General features: G+C 35.9%; 2 protein-coding genes across 16 annotated transcripts in view; one reads left to right on the top strand and one right to left on the bottom strand.

The window, feature by feature from the left end:
• The first annotated feature begins 3,261 nt into the window (after positions 1 to 3,261).
• LOC117405684 (LIM/homeobox protein Lhx8-like) lies at positions 3,262 to 11,380 on the top strand. 4 transcript variants are annotated; one of them, XM_059031618.1, is made up of 9 exons: positions 3,262 to 3,863; positions 5,051 to 5,134; positions 5,231 to 5,386; positions 6,457 to 6,578; positions 7,589 to 7,836; positions 8,351 to 8,454; positions 9,310 to 9,405; positions 9,876 to 10,059; positions 10,817 to 11,380. In XM_059031618.1, exons 1-9 carry the CDS (start codon positions 3,780 to 3,782, stop codon positions 10,891 to 10,893), a joined length of 1,155 nt encoding a protein of 384 aa, XP_058887601.1. In that variant the 5' UTR covers positions 3,262 to 3,779; the 3' UTR covers positions 10,894 to 11,380. The 4 variants fall into 4 exon arrangements, with proteins under 4 accessions (XP_058887601.1, XP_033864841.2, XP_033864831.2 ...); XM_034008950.3 differs by having other exon boundaries at positions 3,263 to 3,863; positions 7,619 to 7,836; XM_034008940.3 differs by having other exon boundaries at positions 3,271 to 3,863; positions 7,616 to 7,836.
• A 1,102-nt stretch (positions 11,381 to 12,482) lies between these two features.
• Positions 12,483 to 24,074, bottom strand: part of LOC117410662 (choline transporter-like protein 5) — a 71,607-nt gene continuing 60,015 nt past the window's right edge. For 7 of the 12 annotated variants that reach the window (XM_034017383.3, XM_059031615.1, XM_034017440.3 and 4 more), the window contains 11 exons: positions 23,195 to 23,294; positions 22,727 to 22,819; positions 22,379 to 22,466; positions 21,801 to 22,063; positions 21,414 to 21,508; positions 20,904 to 21,007; positions 20,191 to 20,264; positions 20,018 to 20,088; positions 19,650 to 19,738; positions 17,970 to 18,054; positions 12,483 to 14,151 (listed from right to left, as the gene is read on the bottom strand). In XM_034017383.3, coding sequence (XP_033873274.3) covers positions 14,036 to 14,151; positions 17,970 to 18,054; positions 19,650 to 19,738; positions 20,018 to 20,088; positions 20,191 to 20,264; positions 20,904 to 21,007; positions 21,414 to 21,508; positions 21,801 to 22,063; positions 22,379 to 22,466; positions 22,727 to 22,819; positions 23,195 to 23,294 — 1,178 coding nt within the window. In that variant the 3' untranslated portion in view covers positions 12,483 to 14,035. The other 5 variants (XM_034017398.3, XM_034017414.3, XM_059031614.1 and 2 more) reach the window with 4 other exon arrangements.

Here is a 24,074-nt window from a genome sequence, read left to right as displayed (position 1 = left end):
ATACCCGTTCTATGCAGCGATACCCGTATTTATAATTTGGGGAATTCGAGTGGGTTTATTTTTTTTTATATGATACATCTTTGATATAGTAGGCTTACGTTCGTTTCTTTGTTTTTGTTTGAAACTCGTGTCGCTCTTTGTGCAGAGGTAAAGTCATGTTTATTTTTACACTCTTTACAAAAGGTGCACTTAATTGTCCAGCGCGCGCCCGTTAAGCTACCCGGCGACACAGTGATTCAAGAGAGAGACATGTGTATAAAGGAAAGCCCGGGGCAGGACCAAATTTAATGGATCGGAGTCAGTCTAAATAGAATTTTGGTATATCTAGTGTCGGGAAAGTTAAAATATAATAATTTGACCGACGGAATAATGCATGCGAATAAACATTAGAAGGGTTAGTTATGCATACACTAGACATATGACTTTCACATTTTATTAAGTACTTTTTTTTTTTAAACGCAAATTCATGGTTTAAAGAATTACATCAAAAGTCGAATTCTTTCAACGTTCGGTACTGTTTACAGCAGATAAAATTATATATTCTAAAATCCACGGATGCAGCATCAACACATTTAAAATGGTCTTTGCTTTATTGTAATTAAACAGGCAATTTCCTTGTTAAATCGATTTCAACCCATAAGGCTAAATACACACACACACACACACACACACACACACACACACACACACACACACACACACACACACACACACACACACACACACACACACAATTCTTTTATTCGAATGGTTCTTTGTACTGCCTGACCCTCTCACATATCCCTAACTTTTTTTTAAAAAGAAAGTTAAGAACGTTTACATCATGTGTTTATATTTGTCAAATTATACAAAATATTTCTATAGCGTTCAAAAATGTATTATTTTAATAATGATTGTAATTGCACACAACAATGTATGCTCAAGTAAAACTGTTTTTTTTTAAAACTCAAAATATACACTTCATAAAACGACCAATACAGCCGATTGCTGTTGCTGCTGTTGTCAGATTCCCAACTTGCGCGCTATACAGTGCTTGATGTACTCTGGGTGAGTAACACAAGCCCCTTTCCAAATACATTCGACATGTGATCTGTTATAAAAGACATGAATACAAATCCTAATATTAATCAACGTGTGTCTGGAAGGAAGTGTGTTTGCGTGCTATGGATGCAACCTGCTTCGTAGTGCGCAATATAGACTACAGGAGTTAGATGATAAAAAATTAGCGACATTATTTTAAAAACAACCTGTCTTGATTTAAATCTGTAACAACATAGGCCTATACCATTTTTTGATTGATATAATTACCATGTTTTGATTTGCTCTGTATCACATATTGGTTCACAAAACTAAAATTACCCAAACAACTGTGGTTGCAAAAGTATTTTCTGTATCTTCAAACGCTCTCGGTATATAGTTTTTAATAATCACATTACTTCACTACACTATTTTTTCAGTTGTATTTATAATACTGATAGATTCTCAACATATTGATATTTCTTGAGTATATTAATTTATTATTGTTCAAAAATAACAATTAAATATACTTAATTATGTAAAACAACAACAACAACAACAACAATAATAATAATAATAATAATAATAATAATAATAATAATAATAATAATAATAATAAATAAAAAGACCCAAGTTCATACATAAAATAAAATAAACGGCAGGCTGACAGAGATTCGCCATTCAGAACAAAGGATTTGTATTGGTATTAACTAAAAGAAAGAACATACCTACCATAACTGACGCGTCTTTATTTGTATTCGAGAACAGATGGACCATTTCATTACAGAGAAAATGTTGCACTTAAAAAAAAAAAAAAAAAAAAAACCTGGAGAAGTTTATCCTACTCAAATCAGACAGGCAAACACGTACTTGAACCTCTTTGAAAGGCTTGTCTAAAAGGCTTTTAGAAGTCCAGAACAATTATACAAATCCTTACAATTACAGCCAGTGGCGTGGTTACCAAAGTAGCAATGTGGGCTTTGTGATATATATATATATATATATATATATATATATATATATATATATATATATATATATATATATATATATATATTCAACAGTAACTTTCTTTTTTGTATAGGAAATATGTCTATTCCTATTTTAATTATAATTTGTGAGCGAGTGTTATACGTAACAAGAAATTAAATCGATTTTTGAATTGCACAGTACTGGATACGATTATTTTTCAAATACAATAAAACACAGATACAGTCTTTTCACAACGCGATTTCTGTTAAATGTAACACAACGTGCTGTTCTTATAGAGATTTAACACTGAAAACCTGCGTTTACCTTAATCGGACACACTTCTATAATTCACCACATGCATATATTGTATATTTCAGAACATAAGGCCCACAAACCATTTGAGAATTATAAAGTTGACATTAAAGATATTTTATCATCAACGTTATGCCAAAATATATCCGCGGGATAATCCCATAAGATTTGAAAATACAACAAATTAGATGTATACAATTATTAAAATAAAATGCAGTCTGTTTTAGCATTAGTAGTTAGGCCTATGCAAGAACAGTTTTTTTTACATGGTGCCATTTGATTTTATTGTAAAAAGATAAGATATCATTTTGTTTTCTAAAACCGCAATGACTGAATACTTGCATTCGGAAAAATGATTGCCTGAATGTTTAAGCATCTATCCCAAGTTAAACAGACATTTACATCGATTACATGTGAATGTTTAGCTTTTATTATTTTGGTATAGGAACTCAATAAGCAATAGAAGAATGTGGGTATGGCTTTGCTGCATAGCCAGGTTGAAAACCAGGTGCATGTCTTCGGATAGGTGTTATGCCCGCTTTTAGTTTTACTTGAGCAAGTGAAAATAAAGTCGTTCAGGTGTGACCAATGTCACTAAACCGTGGAAACACTTCAAATAATTACTATAGGCTGCATAATCTACAAATAAACGCACTCTTTATTAAATTGGTTAGATCTAATTCCCAGGCCTGTTTATGTTAATCCATTTCCAGGTTGAATTCACCTTAGTGAAATAAAACATAGGCTGTAGGCTGTTGTCCATATATATATATATATATATATATATATATATATATATATATATATATATATATATAGGCTTATATATCAATTAACATGCGCAGCAAGTGTAGGTTACTAAAAAAGACAAGCGATTTCTATCGCTCAGATGTTGCACGTTAATCATAATGGGGGAAGGTTTTAAAAGAGCATAGTTACTGCAAGATAATGGAGTAAAAGAAAACTGGTCTGAATTATTTCCATCGAATTTGATTTTCCAGAAAAGAAAAGCAGCTATAGAATGGATAGTATCCATACAGTCAGTGTTCGGTCAGCGAAGAGAAAGACGAAACACCAGTCCCTGTTTAACTGTTCGGATAAGCATGCCAAGTGATGGAAGACACATTTAACACACGGTATTTCTGACGTTGGTTTATTAAAATACAAAAAAGCACGAGTCCCTTTCCTCTTCCAGCAATCTAACATGTATATAGGCGTGTTTGATACAAGGAGGTGCGGCTAAGAAAGAGGGGAAAAAAAGTATGAGCAAAGTTCCACCCTCCTGGAAACAAAACTTTTTAGAGAAGCATCGGGTTGGATCAAACTTGAAAAGTAGAGACCGCAGGAGAAACTCGCCCCTTGGAATTACAAGGCAAAGCGCGACCTTGACGTGCCCCTAAAAATAAAGGATTTTGATTCTTGGAATAGACTAAATTTGGTTTGCGATTTGGTATGCGAGAGCTGTGTCGAAAAGTGCGATGTACTGGAAAAGTGAACAAATGCTCATGTGTAGCAGAGCGGAAGACAAGAGAAATGGCCTGAACGCACTGTCTAATGAAACGGTAAGAAGAGTTGATTTATTGATCAGTGTTATAGAATGTACTGTATTTATTACAAATAAATTATAAATACATTTGAGTGATGTTTAAGGTGTAGGGTTGATTTTAGAGGATTTACAGATATCTTAATTACGTTCATATTGACCTTAAAAATACTTTTTAAAAAATTGTGTACCAGAAGCTTGCATTTTATAACGTATATGCATTTCAGTTTATAATATTGACATGCACAATGTGTTTGTGTGGAGTAAAGGTATGACTGTTCTATGATATTGGGAAAACAGATTGTCTTTTCGTATTTCAGGGTGGAATGTTGTTGGACTGTTCATTTGTAATGACCTGTCTGTGTAGATCAATCAGACGTTGTGCATTGAATACAATTAATTACCTTAAACTCGTATTTTGCAGACTAAATAGGAATGCAAACATTGTAATTATGAAGGTGCTACTGGAAGAGTGGACAATTCCTAAAACAGTCTTGTATTATGTGTCCAAAATATGATATAAACGTCCTTAATTTAAGTATTGATCTAGTAAATCTGTGCATACACTTAATCAGTTTAAATGTCCAGACTGTTTTGCCCTTTTAAAACGTGAATGCGAATCACCTGCAGCTGATTGTAGCCAGTTAAGTAAAGAGACTGCCTTTTCTGTTTTAAAAGCCCCCAGTATGTCCGTCAAATTGTGAATTGAACAAACGCGAGGCTCATTAAATCTTCAGCAATTAACTTTCAAGTAGCTTATTAAACCTCTTCACCTTTAGGTTGTTCCTTTCAAAGATATATGGGGCAAACGCTGTTCTTTTAATTGCTGCTGTTAAAAAATCAATGCTTTATTCCCACCGACTCCAAACTGCCTTTGATTGACATCAGAAAGTGATATGTTGGGGAGTAAATCTTTGTGTTAACCAGTTTCAAACCCCGAATGCAGCTCTTAACAGAATAATAAACGGAGGATAACCATTACTTCGAGGGGACTCTGTTTTTGTAAGCAAAGGGTAGAATATTTACGTTCTAAATGACATCTTAATCATCGCTGGGGTTGTCATGGTGAAAGCCAAGTGGTTGATATTTCTATGGGCTGGCATGCAGTGGTTAAAAGACGACTTGAAAGCTGCAGGTTTGTGTTTGCTGCTGCTGCTGGGCGAAGCTCTTGTCAAGTTTCATGTTTTTTTTAAATTTTTTTATTAGTTCCTCGTCATGTCTGAAGATTGTGAAGGAGCAGCAACGGGCTCTTTTGGAAGAAGTAGGAAACCCAGGAATGATACTGAATTGGTAAGGTCTCAAATGAAAAATAACTATAATCTTCTATTTTCTGTCGGTCAAATATGGAACAACATTAATTGTTTTGATGTTGTTTCAATTATTTAGAGTACTCCTGAAGTTTTTGAGGACAATTCGTGTTCCTTCTCCTCCTCCTCGCTGTCTCCTTCCTCTTCACCCCAGGCCATGGCCTCCACTTCGCTCTTGGGGAAAACCGTTTGTACCAGCTGTGGTCTGGAGATAGTTGACAAATACCTTTTAAAGGTGAGGATGAACCATTTTATCCATGGCTACTAAATTGTCAGGGGTTTTTGCTAAAAGTGCATGTTTTATTTTTGCGCATGCTTATCTCGACGTTTTCCTGATAAGATAAACATCTTTTTTGTTCGTTGTCTACGTGTGCTATATGATATATAGCGTTTTTAAAAATGCATCGAGCAGCTTCGTAGAATTTTGTATGACGCTGCTTTTTTTTTCTCTCGATAGATAAGCATAAACAAATGTGTGTTGAATTACATTGATATAGATATCAATTATACGGTTAAGATTGTATATTAAACTTCTGTTTTGTTTAGAATTTAAAGTTAAGCATAATTTTCGAAATATAATGATATGGCGCCAGTGATTTCGTAGGAATAACAATTATCTTAATATTTTATTTATTTATTTATTTATTTATTTATTTTATTTTATTTGCGCTACCAGCTACATTTTAGTTTACAAAATGTTTCGTAAAGTAATTGGTGTTTTCCTGAAGCATAATAGGCCAATAGTTACTATAAGGTGTGGTTGAAGAGAGATTTGCGGTTATTTAAAGTATAGAATTTATTTTAAATTAACATACGTGAATAAATGTTCGGTGATGTCTTTAGCTTTATTGAGAACGCTTCATAGTTAATCTGGGATATGAAGCGAATTTGCAACACCGGTAAGACTTGGATGGTGTCCATCTGATAATTGTGTTTATCAACAACATTACTTGATGATGCTGTGTACAAAAAACAAACAAACAAAAAAAACACGACTATGTTTTAATGCAACAAAACAAAAACACACACACCAGTGTTTACCGATTAAACAAAGCTTAAGGAAAATACTTTTCTCAATCACTGTTTATGTACTTTACACTACACAGGCAACTGTGTTTGTACAATCAAATTCCACACAAGCTGCTCTTTTTGTGTTTTATTTTCGTGTTGTCTAATAGCGCATAAACCGCTACACGGACAGAAGAAAATAAGAAATGTATCATTTTCCTAAGTTTTTAGATTTATTTTATTTAAAAAAAAAAACAAAAAACTTTTACTTATTTCGGATCACTTAATATTTTGTAGGTAAACGACTTGTGCTGGCACGTGCGATGTCTGTCATGCAGTGTCTGCAGGACATCGTTAGGAAGGCACACAAGCTGTTACATCAAAGAAAAAGAAGTTTTCTGTAAACTGGACTACTTCAGGTAAGCTACTGTATAGATTTACTTTATGAACGCATTTAATCTGTCCCTTTTTAAATTGTCTATAGTTGTATAAATACTTGCACAGGAGGATGCCTTTTAAAAGAATGCTTTCTTTAATTAGTATTAAAGGTATACATTACACGTTTTACGTACATGTTATACATTAGTTTCTAAGAGCAATTAAAATGTAAATCCATGAATTGTATTAACGTTGATTTTTTAACTTAAGTATCAAATGCAGTTTTTATTATAGATTGAACATGCTGAAGAAATAGAAATAAGTACACAATGTTGGAGACGACTTGTATCAAACCATAGGGTACAAACTTAATACAGCTATTTATATAGTTTTTATTTAGGTGGTTCATGGTTTTAAAAAAAAAAAGTGTCTTGAAGTCTCTATAGAGGCTTATGCCAGAATCACTTTACATTTGTATTCCGAATTGTATATTGCACTGTAGACTAATATGGGACATGTCACTCTGCATCTCCTTTAGATGAGGCTCATGGATACATGCAAGTGGAAGTGGCAGCAACTGTTTTTCTTTTGTACATTTCTTTTTCTAAGTGCATCTCTCTTGCCTGCACTTGATGTGCATACATGTGGCTTGTGTAGTCTGGTGCCACATCTGGTGCTTATTTTTCTGCATAACACACACTTGTCCATATTTAGGTGATTCTCTTAAAATATCCTGTTTCTTTATAATTGCTACAATTTCTAGGACTTCAGGGGTCCTCGTTTCTTAATTTGACATTGTACAACAATGCTGTGGCTAGACCCAATAACATACTATTGCAGTAAACCTAAATGTTCATTTAGGTGCCCATGCATGCCACTACCCCTAACCCACCCTTTGCTATCTGTTTAACATGTACCTAATTTATTCTATATTAGGATAAAATGGTGCAGACCTCTCAGGAGCAAACGTTCAGTAAAACTGTCATTGTTTAGCAGTCAATTTTTTAAATTTGTTTTAAAATGTGTACGCCCTGCTTTGTTCTCCTCCAAGTAATTTCTTTCTCGGACTCCTCTGCAGAAGATATGGGACACGGTGTGCTCGCTGTGGCAGACACATACACTCCACAGACTGGGTTCGCAGAGCAAAGGGAAATGTTTATCACCTTGCATGCTTCGCTTGCTTCTCCTGCAAGAGGCAGCTTTCTACTGGAGAGGAGTTTGCCTTGGTCGAAGAAAAAGTTCTGTGTAGAATACACTATGACTGCATGCTGGACAACCTAAAAAGAGCTGTGGAAAACGGTAAGATACTTCAACAGCATCGTCAAGATTCTCAGATTTAGTAAAATACAAAATGAATAACAAACCACATGCAACTACCTACAAGCCAATAAATCAAATGTCTGTTTTGGGTAACTTTTATTTTCTGTAAATTGTGCTTATAATGATTTTGTTAGAGTAAATGGCTTTGGAGAATCTAGCACAATGTACCTATAAAGCTGGATTATATGTAGTTTCTTTGTTTAATTAAATGTTATAACCAGTAACTCTGATTGTGTATTAGAGTTCTAATGTTGCCTTTCCCTGCCTTCTAAACATTTGTTTTTATTTCATAGTTTGTTGGAACTAAAAAGGATGTATATATTTCAGTAGGACCCCCTTCACATACACTTTAAAAAATCTTGTGTGTGGGGGACGGGGGAGGTTTTCAACCTTTTTTTTTTTTTACATTTTTTTTTTAAACCGCTTACTTTTTGCACATGGTGTCACATCTGTAGAAGCCAAATTGCCCTTCTTGACTTTTCGTTAATTACAGGAAATGGTGTAAATGTAGAAGGAGCATTGCTGACAGAACAGGAAGTTAACCAACCTAAACCAGCTAAGAGAGCTCGCACCAGCTTCACAGCAGATCAGCTTCAGGTAAATATTTGTGTGAGGCAGGAAAACAGGCGTGGTTCAGTCTGCTTCAGCCAAATTGTTGAATGCTGATTGACTCTGCTCTGAATGACTTTGATCTTTTAACATGACGGTTGAAATATATTTTATGTAGGAAAGTATTTCTTATACTTGCCGTTGTCCCGTTAACTTGACTTGCTGCTCCTGATAAAACCAATATTTATGATGCAAATATTAAGGAAGTGTCTTCTCAGCATTTGGTCCACTTCATTTGGTTTATTCATGTATATTTGTTACTTCCAGAGTGTAGCTTATGCAATCATTCATCTGTCAAGGAAGTTACAAGGAGAATTTTGGAAGGTCCTTTCACTGTTTTACCCCTATTCTCTGGGAACAATGGCATTTGCTGTATATGAAAACTATCTAGCATCGCACCTTGTTATAAAACATGCTTTTCTTTGTATGTGGGACTTCTGCATAAGATGTTGGTTCTCTGTGCACTTTTAATATTATCACTACTGAAACAAAGTCCGTCAACATAATGTTTCACCATTTAAAAAAAAAAAAAGTAAAGTAATCATCAGGAGTTGTCATTGTGGTTTAGTAGCATAGAGCCATCGCCTAAGGAAAAGTAACTCCTTACTAGATCGAACATGGTATTCAGATACCCCTGGCAGAAATTGCTAGAGTTGCATGTGCAGCTTCCCTAGGACCACCACCCCTCCCAACAGGAGACATTTTACATGATGTGAACATAAATACGTCATTGGATCATTTACTTTCATAATGGATCTTTGGTGTGTAAGATTTTTTTTTTTTTTTTCTGAGCGTGTTGGATTGTGTACAGTATATTCCATGTTAAACCCTACATGTTTTCAGGTGATGCAAGCACAGTTTGCTCAGGATAACAATCCAGATGCACAAACCCTTCAGAAACTCGCAGAAAGGACAGGCCTCAGCAGACGAGTCATTCAGGTGGGTTATACCATCGTTCTGTTTCCACTCGTATCTTACCCGTGCAGTGTGCCTTCCTGATGACATGGGTCCTGTTTTACTCTTTTTCTCTGTGGGTGAAGGCAAAATTGAAATACTTGCCAAAGGACATTTTTTATTTGCTGTTGTGCAGTGTATATCCTGTACAACTGTACTTGCAGGTGAGATTTTTATAGGGATGTGCTGAGCATAAAGACCTGTAAATACAAAAAGTACTTTGTACTGTTGAAGTGCTTGGAGGTTTTTCATTAGTGCATGAAATCTTTTGCTTTCTGATTTTAATGTTTACAAAGGCCTTTATTTTTTTTCAGTCATGTGGTTCTAGCGCACCACGTTCTTTTGAGATTTATTTATTAAAGCTCTTTCTGTATAGCAGCTGTAGCTGGCACTCTTCCAGTTATTGCAATTGTGCTGTATAAAACATACTCTGTGTTCATTTATTTATTTTCTAGGTTTGGTTTCAGAATTGTAGAGCACGCCATAAGAAACATGTTTGTCCCAACCATTCATCCACTGCCCCAGTGTCCTCCATCCAACCCTCTCGTCTTTCACCACCAATGCTGGAGGAAATGCAATATTCAGCATATGTGCCTCAAGATGGGCCAATGCTAACAGCTTTACACTCCTACATGGATGGTAAGTAGCACAGAGTTTATACGCCAAACATTCTTGCCTTCAGCAATAAGACTTTGGAACACCTACAGTGTTTTTGTTTTTTAACCTTTTAAAAAAAAATGGTCAAATAACACGAGTTGCCTGCTGCTGTCGATCCAGTTCTTTTTAAAGTCTTGTTCTCCCCATAACAGAAAGGAACAGTTATGAGAGCACAAGGCAGAACGTGTGGGCCGTCACTTTGTTTTATTAACTGCCGTCCTGTGAAATGACCACGTGCTCGTACACAAGTCAACCACATGCATATATACAGAAGAGTTAAAGACAGAATGGTGCCGAACACAAGAAGTTGAGGGTGAAGCTCATAACTTTCCCTTTCTGTAAACCTTGGTTCTCCCATGGCCACGTAACAATAGGCTCTTGTATTAAAGGGGTGCTAACCAAGGTTCTAGTGCTACTAATATCTTGGTCTCACCTTTTCTTCAGTTGATCATCTTTTTGCTTCTTTGCTTGCATTTTCTACTTCAATTTGGAATATGCACGATAGATGGAAAGTTGCTGGAATTGAATGACTTGTGTGGCAGAGTTTAAACTCACTTCAGTTGTCTAGCTGTAATCAGACCTTGTGACATAAGGTAACCCCCCCCCCCCCCCCCCCAAAAAAAAGTCATTGATTAGTATTACAAATAGTGTTAATGGAACGGTAACACATGTAATTTTTAACTGTTGGTGTGTGTGTGTGTGTGTTCTCATGAAAGTAATGATCCTGTTTTTCTTACAGCTCATTCGCCTTCGCCTTTGGTCTTTCAACCCTTGCTACCACCTGCAATGACACAGCTACCAATCAGTCATGCCTGATTTCCCTTTGTGTTCAGCAGCGAGGAGTTGCTGTCTATTCAGGTTGATACTCAAAGAAGCGCATTGATCTTATAGTAGTATGTTATACTAACATATGCCAACAACTTTATTTTTATTTTTTATGAAGCTCTACTGTTGGCAATTGGCATCATTGGTCTGATAACAAAGATTGATCAGTGTGCTAAAACGAAGGTTGTTGTAACACACCATTTTGTTTGTGGTTTAACTCATGCTGTGTATTTTTTGTTAATTTATTTGTTGTATTGACTGAGCACTTTGTTAAAAAAAAATAAAATAAAAAAAAAAAATCAATAAATGAATTAAGTGTGGGAATGTTTACAATTCTATGTGTGGTTGTAGTCTCAATTTTTGCTCTCCAGAGCTGAAATCCTAATATAATTAATGGAAATTTGGGCAATATGTCTTTTTTGCAATTAATGTGTTGTCAAGCAAGAAAAACAATCAATAAATGTTTCAATTCTGTAAATATTGCTTTAGTGTTGTACTGATGTGTGTTTTAGTAAGTTTATTATAGTTTTTATATTTATTTTCATTAAAAAGCATTTGGCCTGTACACTGCACAAACAGGTAAACTGCTGTTCAGAACGCCGCTATATTTAAATCACGGGGAGCGCACTTGCCCCCCCCCCCCCCCCCGTTTAAGACTTGAAGGCATGTTGAACGATCATGTGGTAGGGTAGTGCTTACTTTATTGATGTCAAAGATAATGAACTTGTTCTAAAATTACACCTTGTCCCGATACCTATCTGCTTGAGAGTCTGGATTTGTGATGACCTGTGTCTGCTGAATAACTTTACAGGACCTGAGCTTTTAAAAATAGAAGGCTAATGTGTAATGGGTTTAATATTGTATGGAAACTATTTCATTGGTTAAATCTGCCGCGGTAGGATCATACTATAATGCTCACATTATTAAATGGGGTGGGAGGAGAAAAAGTTCAATGAAGAACAGTATACATGTGTGCACTGCATTAGTTTTACAGTGTACTTAGAAATGTAAAGAACATGTGGCACATGCAACCTGATTTGCATACCAGTATCCAAAAAATACTGTACTGCTGCCAAAATATTTGTTTGGTTAAGTGTTTTTAAATGTGATTGTTTTTTTAATTTGGGATGGGTTAAGCAGGGATAATTGCATAACATTTGATGTGGTTTTGTTGTATGTACAAAGCTTTTAAACGCAAAACAATATATGAAAGCATATTTTTTGGCAGATTTTATCACTTAAATACTACCAGGCATCATTTGCCAGTTTGTGCATGTTTCAGAAAGGTGTGTGATGCAATTCTTACACCATCTCTTAATGTTTGAAGGATGACATCAGTGAGATTCCTTGTGGAAAGCCTTTGTTTATGTTCTAGTGGCTATAATGCAACTTTTCTTCTGAAAAACAAAACACAAGGATTGTTATTGAGTTACATTTTGCCATATTAATTGTTGGTGTGAATGATTCCACTGGAACTGAGCACTGCTTTATCTCACTTTGATTATCCTGAGGAAATTAATATTAGAAAGAGGGTACATTTTTGCAGATTTGCAGACAAACCAAAGGGACTAGACACCACATTGTTTAAATTTAAATTTATTAAGTGTTTCACACTAATTGAATACTGCTGAAGATGCAAAGCACTAAGCACCAACAAAAATAATTCATATAAATGTTTTAATCAGTTACTCAACAACAATAAACATAATTTCTGCACAGCAGAAGCACTGATTCTATAAAAAAGCCTTGAAATTCCATGCAGGTTTTACTGATGCTATCATGAACTCTGTATCACATTTACAATATAAAACAAATACTGTGTCAGCCCACTACAAGAGCTTACCTTGTCTTTAAATAGAAAACACATCGTTGGTAACAAACCATTTTTTTGCTTAGGATACAAATATAAGAATCTTCAAAATGTTTTTGTTATCTGCTAAACAGGACTATGAGTGTACAGAGATTATCAAGTACTTATTTGCATGATGAAGAATTTACCAAGTTTTACTCCACTACGGGTAATAGCTTTTTTTTCTATAGTGCCCAAGAGCTATTTACGTCTATGGCCAAAGGTTTTGCATCACCCTAGAATTAACAAATTTAGCTTCATAATTGAATGAATAATGTTACATTAACATATTGAATTACATGCTGGTTTGTAATTTTCCATGTACTTACAAAAAATTGTAAAATGTGACATTTCTAAATCTAACATGAAATACTGTACTACTATTATGGCTTCCATAGACTTTTGCAATATCATTTTGTAGTGAATTTGATTACATGATATTAAATAAAAGACCTAAATTATGTTCATATAGTTTGTTTTAATTATCTCAATCCTAAAATTCTAGATAATGCTAAACTTGTGGCCATAGCTGTAGACTTCTTTTAGCATTAAACCAAAAATATACAGGAATATTGGAATCATTTTTATTTTTTTACTTCCAGCCAGTTTATGCACAGCAGATCCAAAAGTACAGCACCAATAATGCCACCTAATGGTCAAATACATACAAATATATATCTAATACAACAACAAAAAATATTTGACACCTTCTTATAGTCAACCCAGCAATGGCAAAACACATAACATGTATAGCTCACTAACATGCCTGTCTCTACCCATGGAGGTTATTACAGTAAGTGAGTATGTCGTGCAGGAACTAAAATTGGCTGATGGAATAAACAAACAACGGGCATGATTGTAGAGCCACGCTCACAGGTCCTGTTGTTGATGTCTGCCAGTGTAATTTCACCAACAGCCCAAATTGGGCACCATTTGTTGAGGATTCACCTGTCAATATACCATTAATGAAAACAAAATGCAAATAATAAATAATAAAAAATAGCTAAATAATTGCAGTATAATAGAATATATCTATTAACAAATATATATGAACTCTTATTAGAGTCAATCCCTTTATTTTCCTTGAAAATCAAATAACACAAACCTAAAAAAGACTATAAATATATATATAAAAAAAACCTCTGTATATAAGCAATCCTAGTATTTCCATTCCTTTACAGTACTGCCTGCGGACTTTGGTAGAAAAAAAAAAAGCTTAACAGTTTGTGAATGTAACCACTTTCTCTAGGTAGTCCAAACTCTTACAGCCGCTTCCTTCCACACTCATGGCCTCTTTTTCATCTTTTTCTCTTTGTTTCTCTTCTTCAGAATCTTCATTATAGAGCCGCTCATGTAAAAGGGCCTCTCTGTGGACCCGTCGTTTCTTTCAAGATCTTCCACTGGGAATGGGAATAGAACAGCATCAAATAGGTTTCATTGTGCATACACTGCTGGGTTTATGTTGCTTTTGGAAAAGGACTGCTGTACAAATTCACGTGAAAGATCAGCATTTCAAATGAACAGGAAATATGGGTCTTGGTGTTTTGGAAGCATTTTTTTTTTATTCATCACTACAGTATATTTAAAATGTAACGTAAAACAGTGTTGGGGGAAGACAGATATTCTGAACAGAGGATTTCAGGGATGTATCCTCAAAACAAAACCAGACAGGACTTTTTCTTACCAATTACCAATAACCAAGCACCCACCTAACATCGTGATGGGCCATTGGTTGAGGTCTTGCCCATTGTTCTTGACTAAGCTGTAACACTACGTTTTGATGTGTACCTTAGAGAGCTCAAGCCCAGATAACTAAGCAGGCAATGATTCATGTTTGCGATCTTAAAAAGCTCATAAAAGTTTGCTGGCAGGGCTGCTTGGATCACTATTTCCGATGGCCAGAATGACACCCAAAGAGTCACAAAATAATTGCGTAGCCCACAAAGCTGGGACGTCTATTACTGAACTATTTGGTAACTTAGAAAACAACTTCTATGTAAAGTAACACTTTCTTAAAGGGAAATGGTTCTTATGGAAGCCAGCCTAAACAACATTATATAATCCTCCTTCTGTCGACAACACCCCCCTCCCCCAGGTCTAATGGAAAACGGATTTACACTATTATTGTTTTTGCTTTTACTAAAGGAAAGTGCTGGCCTTGCTACCAAGAAAGTCAGGTTATTAACATAACAACGTCTTTAAAATGAATCTTACCCAAGGATATTAGTATATATCAGAATGAAATTAGGGGTAGGAGGAGACAATAGTAGATATTCACAGTTAAGATTAATCTACGAAGACATAGCACCAAAGTTAAAGTTCTTAGAATTTATTTTTAAAAAACGTTTTTCATTTAACAATTTCATTCTTCTTGTTCTTTCTTTCTTTTTTCTTTTTTTTTTTTTTTACAAAATACCTCCCCTAGTACAAACCCAAAGACTTACAAAACCAAGTATATAATAGTCGTTAGTATTATAAAAGGCAGCCCTTTTGAAGAACTGCGCTCGTACAAAATTACCAAAAATGGCTTTAACATCCCTTTATAAATGGAATTCAAAAAGGTGTTCAGCGTTAGATCCAAAATGTAATCTCTTTTTTAGTAACTAGGCACCTGAACTAGAAACTGTTCTTTTTATTAGTCAAAATATAGGCTTCCTAAAATTATACAGGATTCTGTTCAAATCTTATTATTTGTATTATATTACTTGTATTGATCTATTTAAATTATATGAATGTCTTAAAAGACACTGGCCATAAAAAACTAAATAACTACATAACCTCAAACAAAAAACAAAAGTACACTCTGTTCAAGGTATGGCACAGTATCATCCATGTATGGCTCATTGTCTAATCAACATTGCTTATATAAAAACACTTGTATAGTATTTCTCAAAAGCCTTTAGAAAAAAAAAATCAATTTATTTCACAAAATATTTAAAAATATATTACACCTTGAGTAAAACAAAAAATTGAGTGTACAAAAATTCCTATCAAACTGACACTGTATGCAAATGCAATACACTGTGTGTATAAAATATAAGGACTGAAGAAGCTATGAAGATACTGTACTTGATTCATTCATTAGGGTTTTTTTTAAGAAATGTAATAGGTTTTTATGTATTGCACCTTTAACATTTTTTTTTTTAATCTCCAAATGAACGATTAGGTTTATTAACAATAAATGTTAAAAGAAAGATGCATTAATACATCTTTCCATACATTGACTGTGCTACAAAAAAAATGATAAATTTGACTTTGTAAATGCATTCTAGTGCTAAAAATCTAATCCAACTCAATCTTTTCATTTTGTCCCCTCTAAACTCCACCTGTCATAAAATTAGTACATTTTGTTCAAATGTTCAATTTATTTATTTGTTCAAACTACTGGCTTCATTTATACCAGTTAGAAAGTGGATTAAACTGCATTAGTTCATTTGACCTTATCAAAGTCCTATTAATGTGATTAAATGACATCCACGGGAGAAAATAAGCCAATAACACAATGTACACAAAGCCTTCAGCGCCAGATAAGAATTGAACAGAACCCTGCATCCCTTGGTCTGTACCTGTCCACATACATGTGGCCAGTTTCACATAAATGTTAACATTTCTTTAGCCCATGAACAGCACATCCAAATTACTTAAAGCATGCTACAGTAGGTTTACGAATAAATAAAGCTATTTCGGGTGAAGCTCAGCAATTGAAGCAATTAGTCAGTAGCCTTTTTAAGGGCTTTGTTCATTTCTTCCCAGGATTCTGTGCAACTCTGGAGACATGAAGTACGGCTTTGCTGCTGATCCGTCATTTCGCTCTAGGTCTTCACCTAAAGGTGTTCCCCAGTCAGACAAGGAGGTGCATTTCAAAGGTGAGAGAGAGAGAGAGAGAGAGAGAGAGAGAGAGAGAGAGAGAGAGAGAGAGAGAGAGAGAGAGAGAAAGAGAGTGAGAGAGAGAGAGAGAGAGAGAGAGAGAGAGAGAGAGAGAGAGAGAGAGAGAGAGAGAGAGAGAGAGAGAGAGACACACAGACACAGACACACAGAGAGAGAGACAGAGAAAGGGAAACAGAAAGGAGGCAGGTTAGAAGAACCCACATATTAAAGAGATCTGCACAGACAATTATTCGGATTGAGTTCTCCACAGCTAGCAGGAGCTGACACCCAGGTGAGGTTTTATCCATCTTTACTGGGCGAATTCACAATTGCAGTTGAAGCAATTGAAGACACAGCTTTACAGATGCTGCCAAAGCTTTTTCTAGAGAGCAGCAATCAGCGCAAAATCCTCAATCCGAACAAATGATCTGTTTGTGAAGTTCTAATAGTATAACCCGCCAACAAAGTACCTATAAGAACAGAAAAACTAAATAATAAGAGCAAGGCCAAGATAATGCAGAGGATCACATCTATTTAATTGGTTAGTAGTAAGAAGATTTAAGCTTACAAGAAATACACCAAATACATCTCGCACTTATAGCACTTAAGAAGGTTCCATCATGCTATGAAATGTAACCAAACTTTGAATGACTAGAACTTCTTGAGACAGGCGTGAAATTTATTCTGCGACCCTTCTAAATGGCTTTTGATGTCACAAGGTAGCAATCCATAAGCTGACACCCTGGGATCCTCCAAGAAGCTGCTTGATGAGATTCTGGGATCAATAAGCTACTAACAACCAAACGAGCAAGATGGGCCGAATGGCCTCCTCTCGTTAGTAACCTTTCTTATGTTCTTAAAAGCAAAGCAGCTTCAGAATGCAACCCTAGTTGGTCTCTATATACAATTGCTGCTTCTTTTTTCTAAACGGGGGCATTTTTTTGTAGCAACATTTTCTAGATGGAAAAGCATAAAAACTGCACAACAGGAAAGGAATTATAACATTAAATTGGAATTTTAACTCAATTACCGTATAATTAGAAAATATCCACTGCATATACAGTATCAGCTATTCAGTAGCCATTCCTAAATTGCAGGTATAATAATAATAGTAACAATAATCTTTATTTTATAAAGCGCCTTTCATGACAAGTCATATTACTTTAAGTGTAAGCAAACAATAAGGCCATAGAATAGCTTTGAAGTATTCTGTTAAAGATGATGATTATTATCATTCTTAAATATTAAAAACATCCCCCCCCCTCATAAAGTAAATAAAAAAGCCCTCCTTTTTACAAGTGCAATGTTAAATAGACTGGCATACTTTTATGAATGGGACAGTGGTACTTACAGAAACAGAGGAACAGTGTGTCGACACACATTGCATAGACACTGAAAAAGCCATGGGCGATCAGGTACGAGCCAGATATCACAGTCTGCAGAGGAGAGGGAAGACAAAAGTACTGCATCTGCTACAAGCCTGTAATACATATTTATTGGGATGCACACATGTTTCAATGTTTCATTTCTTTGGGTTTGGACATGTGCCCATGACTCAGGAAGGTCATGTGCAGATGAGGATAATAGACGTCTGCAACACTTAACACGCTTCCTCACTGAGGCCTCGTAGCTGTTTCAAATTACAATCTATAGTGAGTTGACACTATAGTTAGTGACATGAGGCCATTCAGGCTTGTCCATCCCAATTTCAGCTGACTCCTGACAGGGCTTTGAGCTCATGGTATGGACAAGGCTCCACATTCACCCTTGTGACCCCAGATGGACTCAATAAATCAGTTTTTCCTTTTTGGGAATGCCTCAATTTGAGATATTATGATCACTTAAAAAAGGGTATTGTCTGTACTAACACTGCATGCTATGGGATTACCTTAACTATTCATTCACAGTTAAAAAAAAATATAAATAAAAAATAAACCTCATAAAAAAGCCTTTAATTTGCGTCTTTATCCTTTTTCAACATTTCTATTGTATAATAATGAATATGAAGTTAAATTTGTGGTTTTCCTTATACAACAGGAAGATGAGGCATCCCATTACTATCCCACACTCTTACTGTAATATGACCTGTCTGATCAGATGGAAACTGGTTTATTCACTTATTTAATGTATTTAAGTGTCACCTATATCACAGAGAGGCTACCTCCATTGATAAATAGTGAAAGAGGTTCCTCCGAGTTGAGAACACAGCTTTATCTCAGCCGGTGCTCACAGTGTATAGCAACCTGTCAAATCTCTTGCCTCTTTTATTAATGCCATACTGAATATGTGCAGTGTTAACATTACACCTTTCATCCACACACAGTGTTTTTCCAGCTACAGTCTGGATTACTGAGTTAGTTTCTTTTGTGCCAACACACAACACAATAGCTTTTTTTTGCCCCCAAATTATTAGTGCTGGTGTTTAAGGGACCTGAATTGAAGGACATCTGTTCACCAGGAAAAGGGAAACCCCCAGACCTCATTTGACATGTGACCCAGATCCAGAGGAGAGTGTTCCAACCACAACCTCACCAACACCTTACAGTAAACCAATGCAATTGTATTCCTGCATGTTTAAACCCATGCCCAAGGACTGCGATCCAGTGTCTTGTACTGCGCTGATCAGGGACACAAGCAGGGGTGAACCTTCAGTATGAATATCGAGGACACATTTTTACACAGAGCGCTAAATATGGAATTAAAGTTAGTCTTTGATTACTGTTTTCCAGTTGGTATCCCATACTAATCCATCAAAATAAATATTGGCTTTTATATTCTGAGTTTGCTGTTCGACCCAAATCAATAATAATTAAAAGTCACTTACATTTTGATAGAAAAAGGGACAAGTGTGACCCTACTACATAAGCTCATTGTGCACATAATTGTAAATCATTTATTAGACAACATTTTCTTTAAAATGAACCGTGTTTAATATGGTGTTTGCCATGCATCTTCAGACCCCGGAGCGAGGTGGCAGGCAAAGGATTCTGGCAAAGATACTGTATATGAACCAATGAAAACTTCCACCTACCAGTAGTGGTACCCAGTAATAGTTTAATGATGGCACTTCTTCTTGAATAACAGGTATTCTGTGTGTGAAGAAAAAAAAGGCGAGGACACCTGCAAAACAAATGGAACTATTTTAAACAAAATATATTGCACCTAAAACGTCCATGTAACGCCACCTAGCATATATTCATTACATTTAATACAAATGTGTGCTTATAGTGATTTGTGCATCAATGCAGTTACTCTAGTGTTAAATGCAACAATAAAGTAATTCATAGTAAAGCTTTTTTTTTTTATCAAGCCTGCAGACCCAAAAGTGCATATTTTCAAAGCGCCCTAACATTTTAAAGTAGGAATGACTCTTTATGATAAAAAAAAAAAAAGACTTACCAACACTCCCTGCAATGAGAACTTTTCCCAGGAACAGTAAGAAATCTGTAACCTTATCTAGTACTGCAACTCTGTTATAGACAAGAGAGTGAGAGTGTGAAATAAACTACACAGACTGTAAACTAATTCCATACACTGCAAAAACATGTAAAACAAAGGCAAAAATAAGCTACCTGATAACGTTTCTCATCAACAAAAAGAATGCCTCCTTTGCTGATGAACAGAAGTTTTTGCCATATATTGCAATCTGAAAATAATAATAATAATAATAATAATAATAATAAAAATAATAATAATAATAATAATAATAATAATAATAATAATAATAATAATTGTAGCTTGTACAGTATCAGAAACATGATGCAACAATTAAAATATAATGAGAATTATAATAATTATATTATAATAATATTAGTTAATATTATTATTTGCATTTATTTTAAAAGGGACCTGGTAACTACATATTACGCAAGAAGTGTGGAGTAGTGGTTCGGGCTCTGGACTCTTGACCGGAGGGTCGTGTGTTCAATCCCAGGTGAGGGACACTGCAGCTGTACCCTTGCGCAAGATACTTTACCTCAGTTGCTCCAGTAAAAACCCAACTGTATAAATGGGTAACTGTACGTAAAAATAATGTGATATCTTGTAACAATTATAAGTCACCCTGGATAAGGGCGTCTGCTAAGAAATAAAATAATAATAAATAACAAAGATGTACGTAAACAGGTCCTTAAATTAACAAAATAAATGATGCTTTTACAGTTTGCCTACATTTTTTTTTTTTTAGCATTTTCTTTGACAACAGGATTTTTTTTTTTTTTTTACAAGGAAAAAAAAGGTTTTGCTTTAAGTAAAAAACAGAGAATCAATGATCTCACAGACTCACCATTATGTATGCATTTCTGTTCATGAATTTAATTAAATGTTCCAAGCACCAGAAACAACATTTCAGGCAGCATAGCACGAATTTGGCAAATTTGTTCTGTGCACCTGTAAATAATAATTAAAATATTCAGGCTGCATTCCAAAATGACTGTTTAACAGCACAATTCCACACAAAGGATTGAGGATTGAATTCATGTGTTTATCTTCCCTGGTGTTCCAGCTCCCCCTAGTGAATATCTGACTGTTTTTTTCTTTAACATATTTCTTCACTCCTCCCCACTAAAATACAGTTGTAGTTGTCAAAGACAGTCTAGTAACTAGAAACAAGTTACACCATCAACCTGAGTCACCGTAAAAATAAGAGCAAACAAATAAACAGCTCTATCATGTGTCAGGCAATTGCAAACATCAAATCACTTAAAACTTTTGTAAGCCATACTGTGCTGTAACGGTTGCGCAGCACTGCCTGAATGCATAAGCAGGAAGAAAGAGAACCAGGAATGAGACTCACTTTTAAGTTTATGATCCAAATACTCTAGAATGATTCTGATCAACTGAACAATGGCAAGAATTAGAGATCCAAAAGCCAGCGAGCCTGTGTGGTATCTGAGGGAAAAAAATAAAATAAAGAAATAAATAAAATTATATATATAGGTTTTAGCATTCAGCAACAGACACTACAGTTAGGAATGCATACTGATATGCACTGTAGAATACAACTGATTTCAGAAGAGAGTCCTTCTGAGTAATAGCGCCATCTTCTAGCGCAAAGACACTCCTGCCAAAATATTTCTCAGCCAAAGTATTTGCCTGAGATTTAAACAACCTTTAATATTCTGAAACAGGCAAAAACTACAGGTGTAGTGCAGGGTTGCCTGAATGCTTCCTCCAAAGGTACCTTATTGCTCTTCCGAATGAAGAAAAGAGTGGGCTGGCAGGGACGTCTCCTGGCTTCTTGAATGCCCAGTAATAGGATGCGAAGGCCCCTGCGAGAGTACACTGGCCCAGAGCGATGGCAAAGTTCACCAGCCACAGGAAGACGAAGATGTTGCAGATCTGGAGGATGAAGATATATTTGTGGTAAAGGCTCTCGCCACCGTAGAACGCAAACGTGCACTGAGAGTGCGGGCACAGCTTGGTCACATTCGTTTTGCTGAAAGTCTGTCAAAAAAATAAAAAAGAAACACGATAAATATATAGCTCAATGACCGATAAGGTCCACTATATTTCTGACATATCCTCTAAGGCTATGTACTGTAGCATATCCTGAAGATGAGACATGCCACCATTTTCAATTGCAACACCCCCTCACAAGGCAAATAGTCCAAGAAGGTAAACATCTCAACATGTACAGTCAATATGTACACCTCTTTTGATCTTTCAAGTCAGTCATATACAGTAAAACAAGACCCCAAGAATACCATTTAAGCTACATTTATTAAACTCATTAAAATACATTATTAAAGGATCACTTACTTCAGGATCACATGTGAAGTTTTCATACATGCACTTTGGTTGGGCTGGCATCACTTTGTATATTGGGTCACCAGATGAAGCCAAGAATCTAAAAATAGGCTGGTTAAGGTAAAGTGTAAAGATATAGTTTCAATAAAACCACAACTCCCTTGATGGTAAATCTGTCTTTCATAGTTACTGAATGATCTTGGTTTAGGGTTTTATTTTACCACATCAAATGGCTGAAGTGTGTGATTGCTGCGTTGATCTAAAAGGGAATGTTTAATTCCGAGAGATCGATCAGAAACGGGAGTGCCGTAGAGTTGCCCGTGTTGGCTTGTTTCCTGTCACAGAGCAGGAGTAGGATACACGGCAGTGACAGCCCAGTATGAGATACAGATCGCTATGAGAAGGAAGGTGACGATTGGGTAGAACAACGTCGACATTATATGTCCGATGGCCCTGTAATGAAACACAGAAGAAACAGGTTCAGTCTCTCTGCTTTAAATTGTTAAGACCATCAATCAACTAGTTAAGGACATCAAACACAATCTAGCCATGCAACTGTGCACAAGAAGAGACCAACCCAAGCACATCCATGGGAAAGACCCACCTGTAACCATAACCAATCCCATCCCTTATACACCACGAGCTACGCAAGCACCTCGTGACACACTGTAGCTTCCCTTTCAGGAGTGGTTTTGAAACTGCTGGTTAATCAGTCAGGATGCCAACTATTTTAAAATCCAAACATCCAGATAAACTGAAACGGCTGGTATGTTGTATCACCTCCATGTTTACAAGAGCAGGGTGTGTAACATAATGAAAGTTACTCACTTGCTTCCTTCCTTGAGCAGTGCAATAGCGATGCGGACTCTGTTCCTCAAGAAAATCAGTATCAGTATGATAGTGGCTTCAATAATGCAGAGACATATCACTAAAAAGAAAACAAAGATATGGTAACCTTTTTAAAGTGTAACACAGCTTTTTATTTAATGCAGGTGTCGGAGCTCCTTTTCTTATCATGTTTTGTAACGGAGGTGGCGGTTAATAAAATGACAGCGATACAGTCGATGGGGTTGCCCCTGTGACAGAGTCGCAAAACAGCAGCCTGTCTGTATTTCTCTGCTGTGAGTTAGCGAGCACCCTGTTAAGGGGAAACAACCAAAGAGTGCATGAAGTTGAGAAAATCTAGCTAGAATAATTATTCAAATGACTGTTCTTGAGCCACTTTAACAGTTAGCATTAACAGGAAGGAAAGCTGACCACTCTCTAGTTATATGGAGGCAAATGTATTGTAGCGATCTCGGGTAACGCAGGCAGGCGCATTACACAGGGCGAGGCAATCCACACACAGGCAGAGGGCGGGTGCGAACCCGGGACCTCTCGCACTAAAGCATAGTGCCGATACCGCTGTACAAAAGAGCCGGCTCCTTTGCAAGGAGCGTATATCGGGCTCATGTCTTCGTGTGTGATTACGTCACCTACCAGCCCTGCTGCTGCCTTCCCCTGTGCATGCTACACTATGATACTGATACAAGCTTAACCAAGATGATTTCCCTGGGTGCTGCCATGAGTGACACCACTCCAGCAAATTTCACAGTGGATTACTGGAGAGAATTCATGAACTTCTGTAAGAGGTCAAGCCCTTGGCTATAACAAAAAGGCTTACTCAACAAAAATGAGTTTGCCAGCCTGGAGCAGTCAGATTAAACTT

The sequence above is a fragment of the Acipenser ruthenus genome, chromosome 10 (assembly GCF_902713425.1).
Source record: "Acipenser ruthenus chromosome 10, fAciRut3.2 maternal haplotype, whole genome shotgun sequence".
NCBI lineage: Eukaryota > Metazoa > Chordata > Actinopteri > Acipenseriformes > Acipenseridae > Acipenser > Acipenser ruthenus.
Note: the sequence above shows the minus strand (reverse complement) of the source record. Positions and strands in the feature narration are given on the sequence as shown.

Bases quoted from the DNA above. Each gene is read 5' to 3' on its own strand.
- LOC117405684 (XM_059031618.1), top strand. From the start codon at position 3,780: ATGTACTGGAAAAGTGAACAAATGCTCATGTGTAGCAGAGCGGAAGAC. The intron at 5,135-5,230 runs GTAAGGTCTCAA...TCAATTATTTAG, and splicing joins CCAGGAATGATACTGAATTG to AGTACTCCTGAAGTTTTTGA. The intron at 10,060-10,816 runs GTAAGTAGCACA...TTTTTCTTACAG, and splicing joins TTTACACTCCTACATGGATG to CTCATTCGCCTTCGCCTTTG.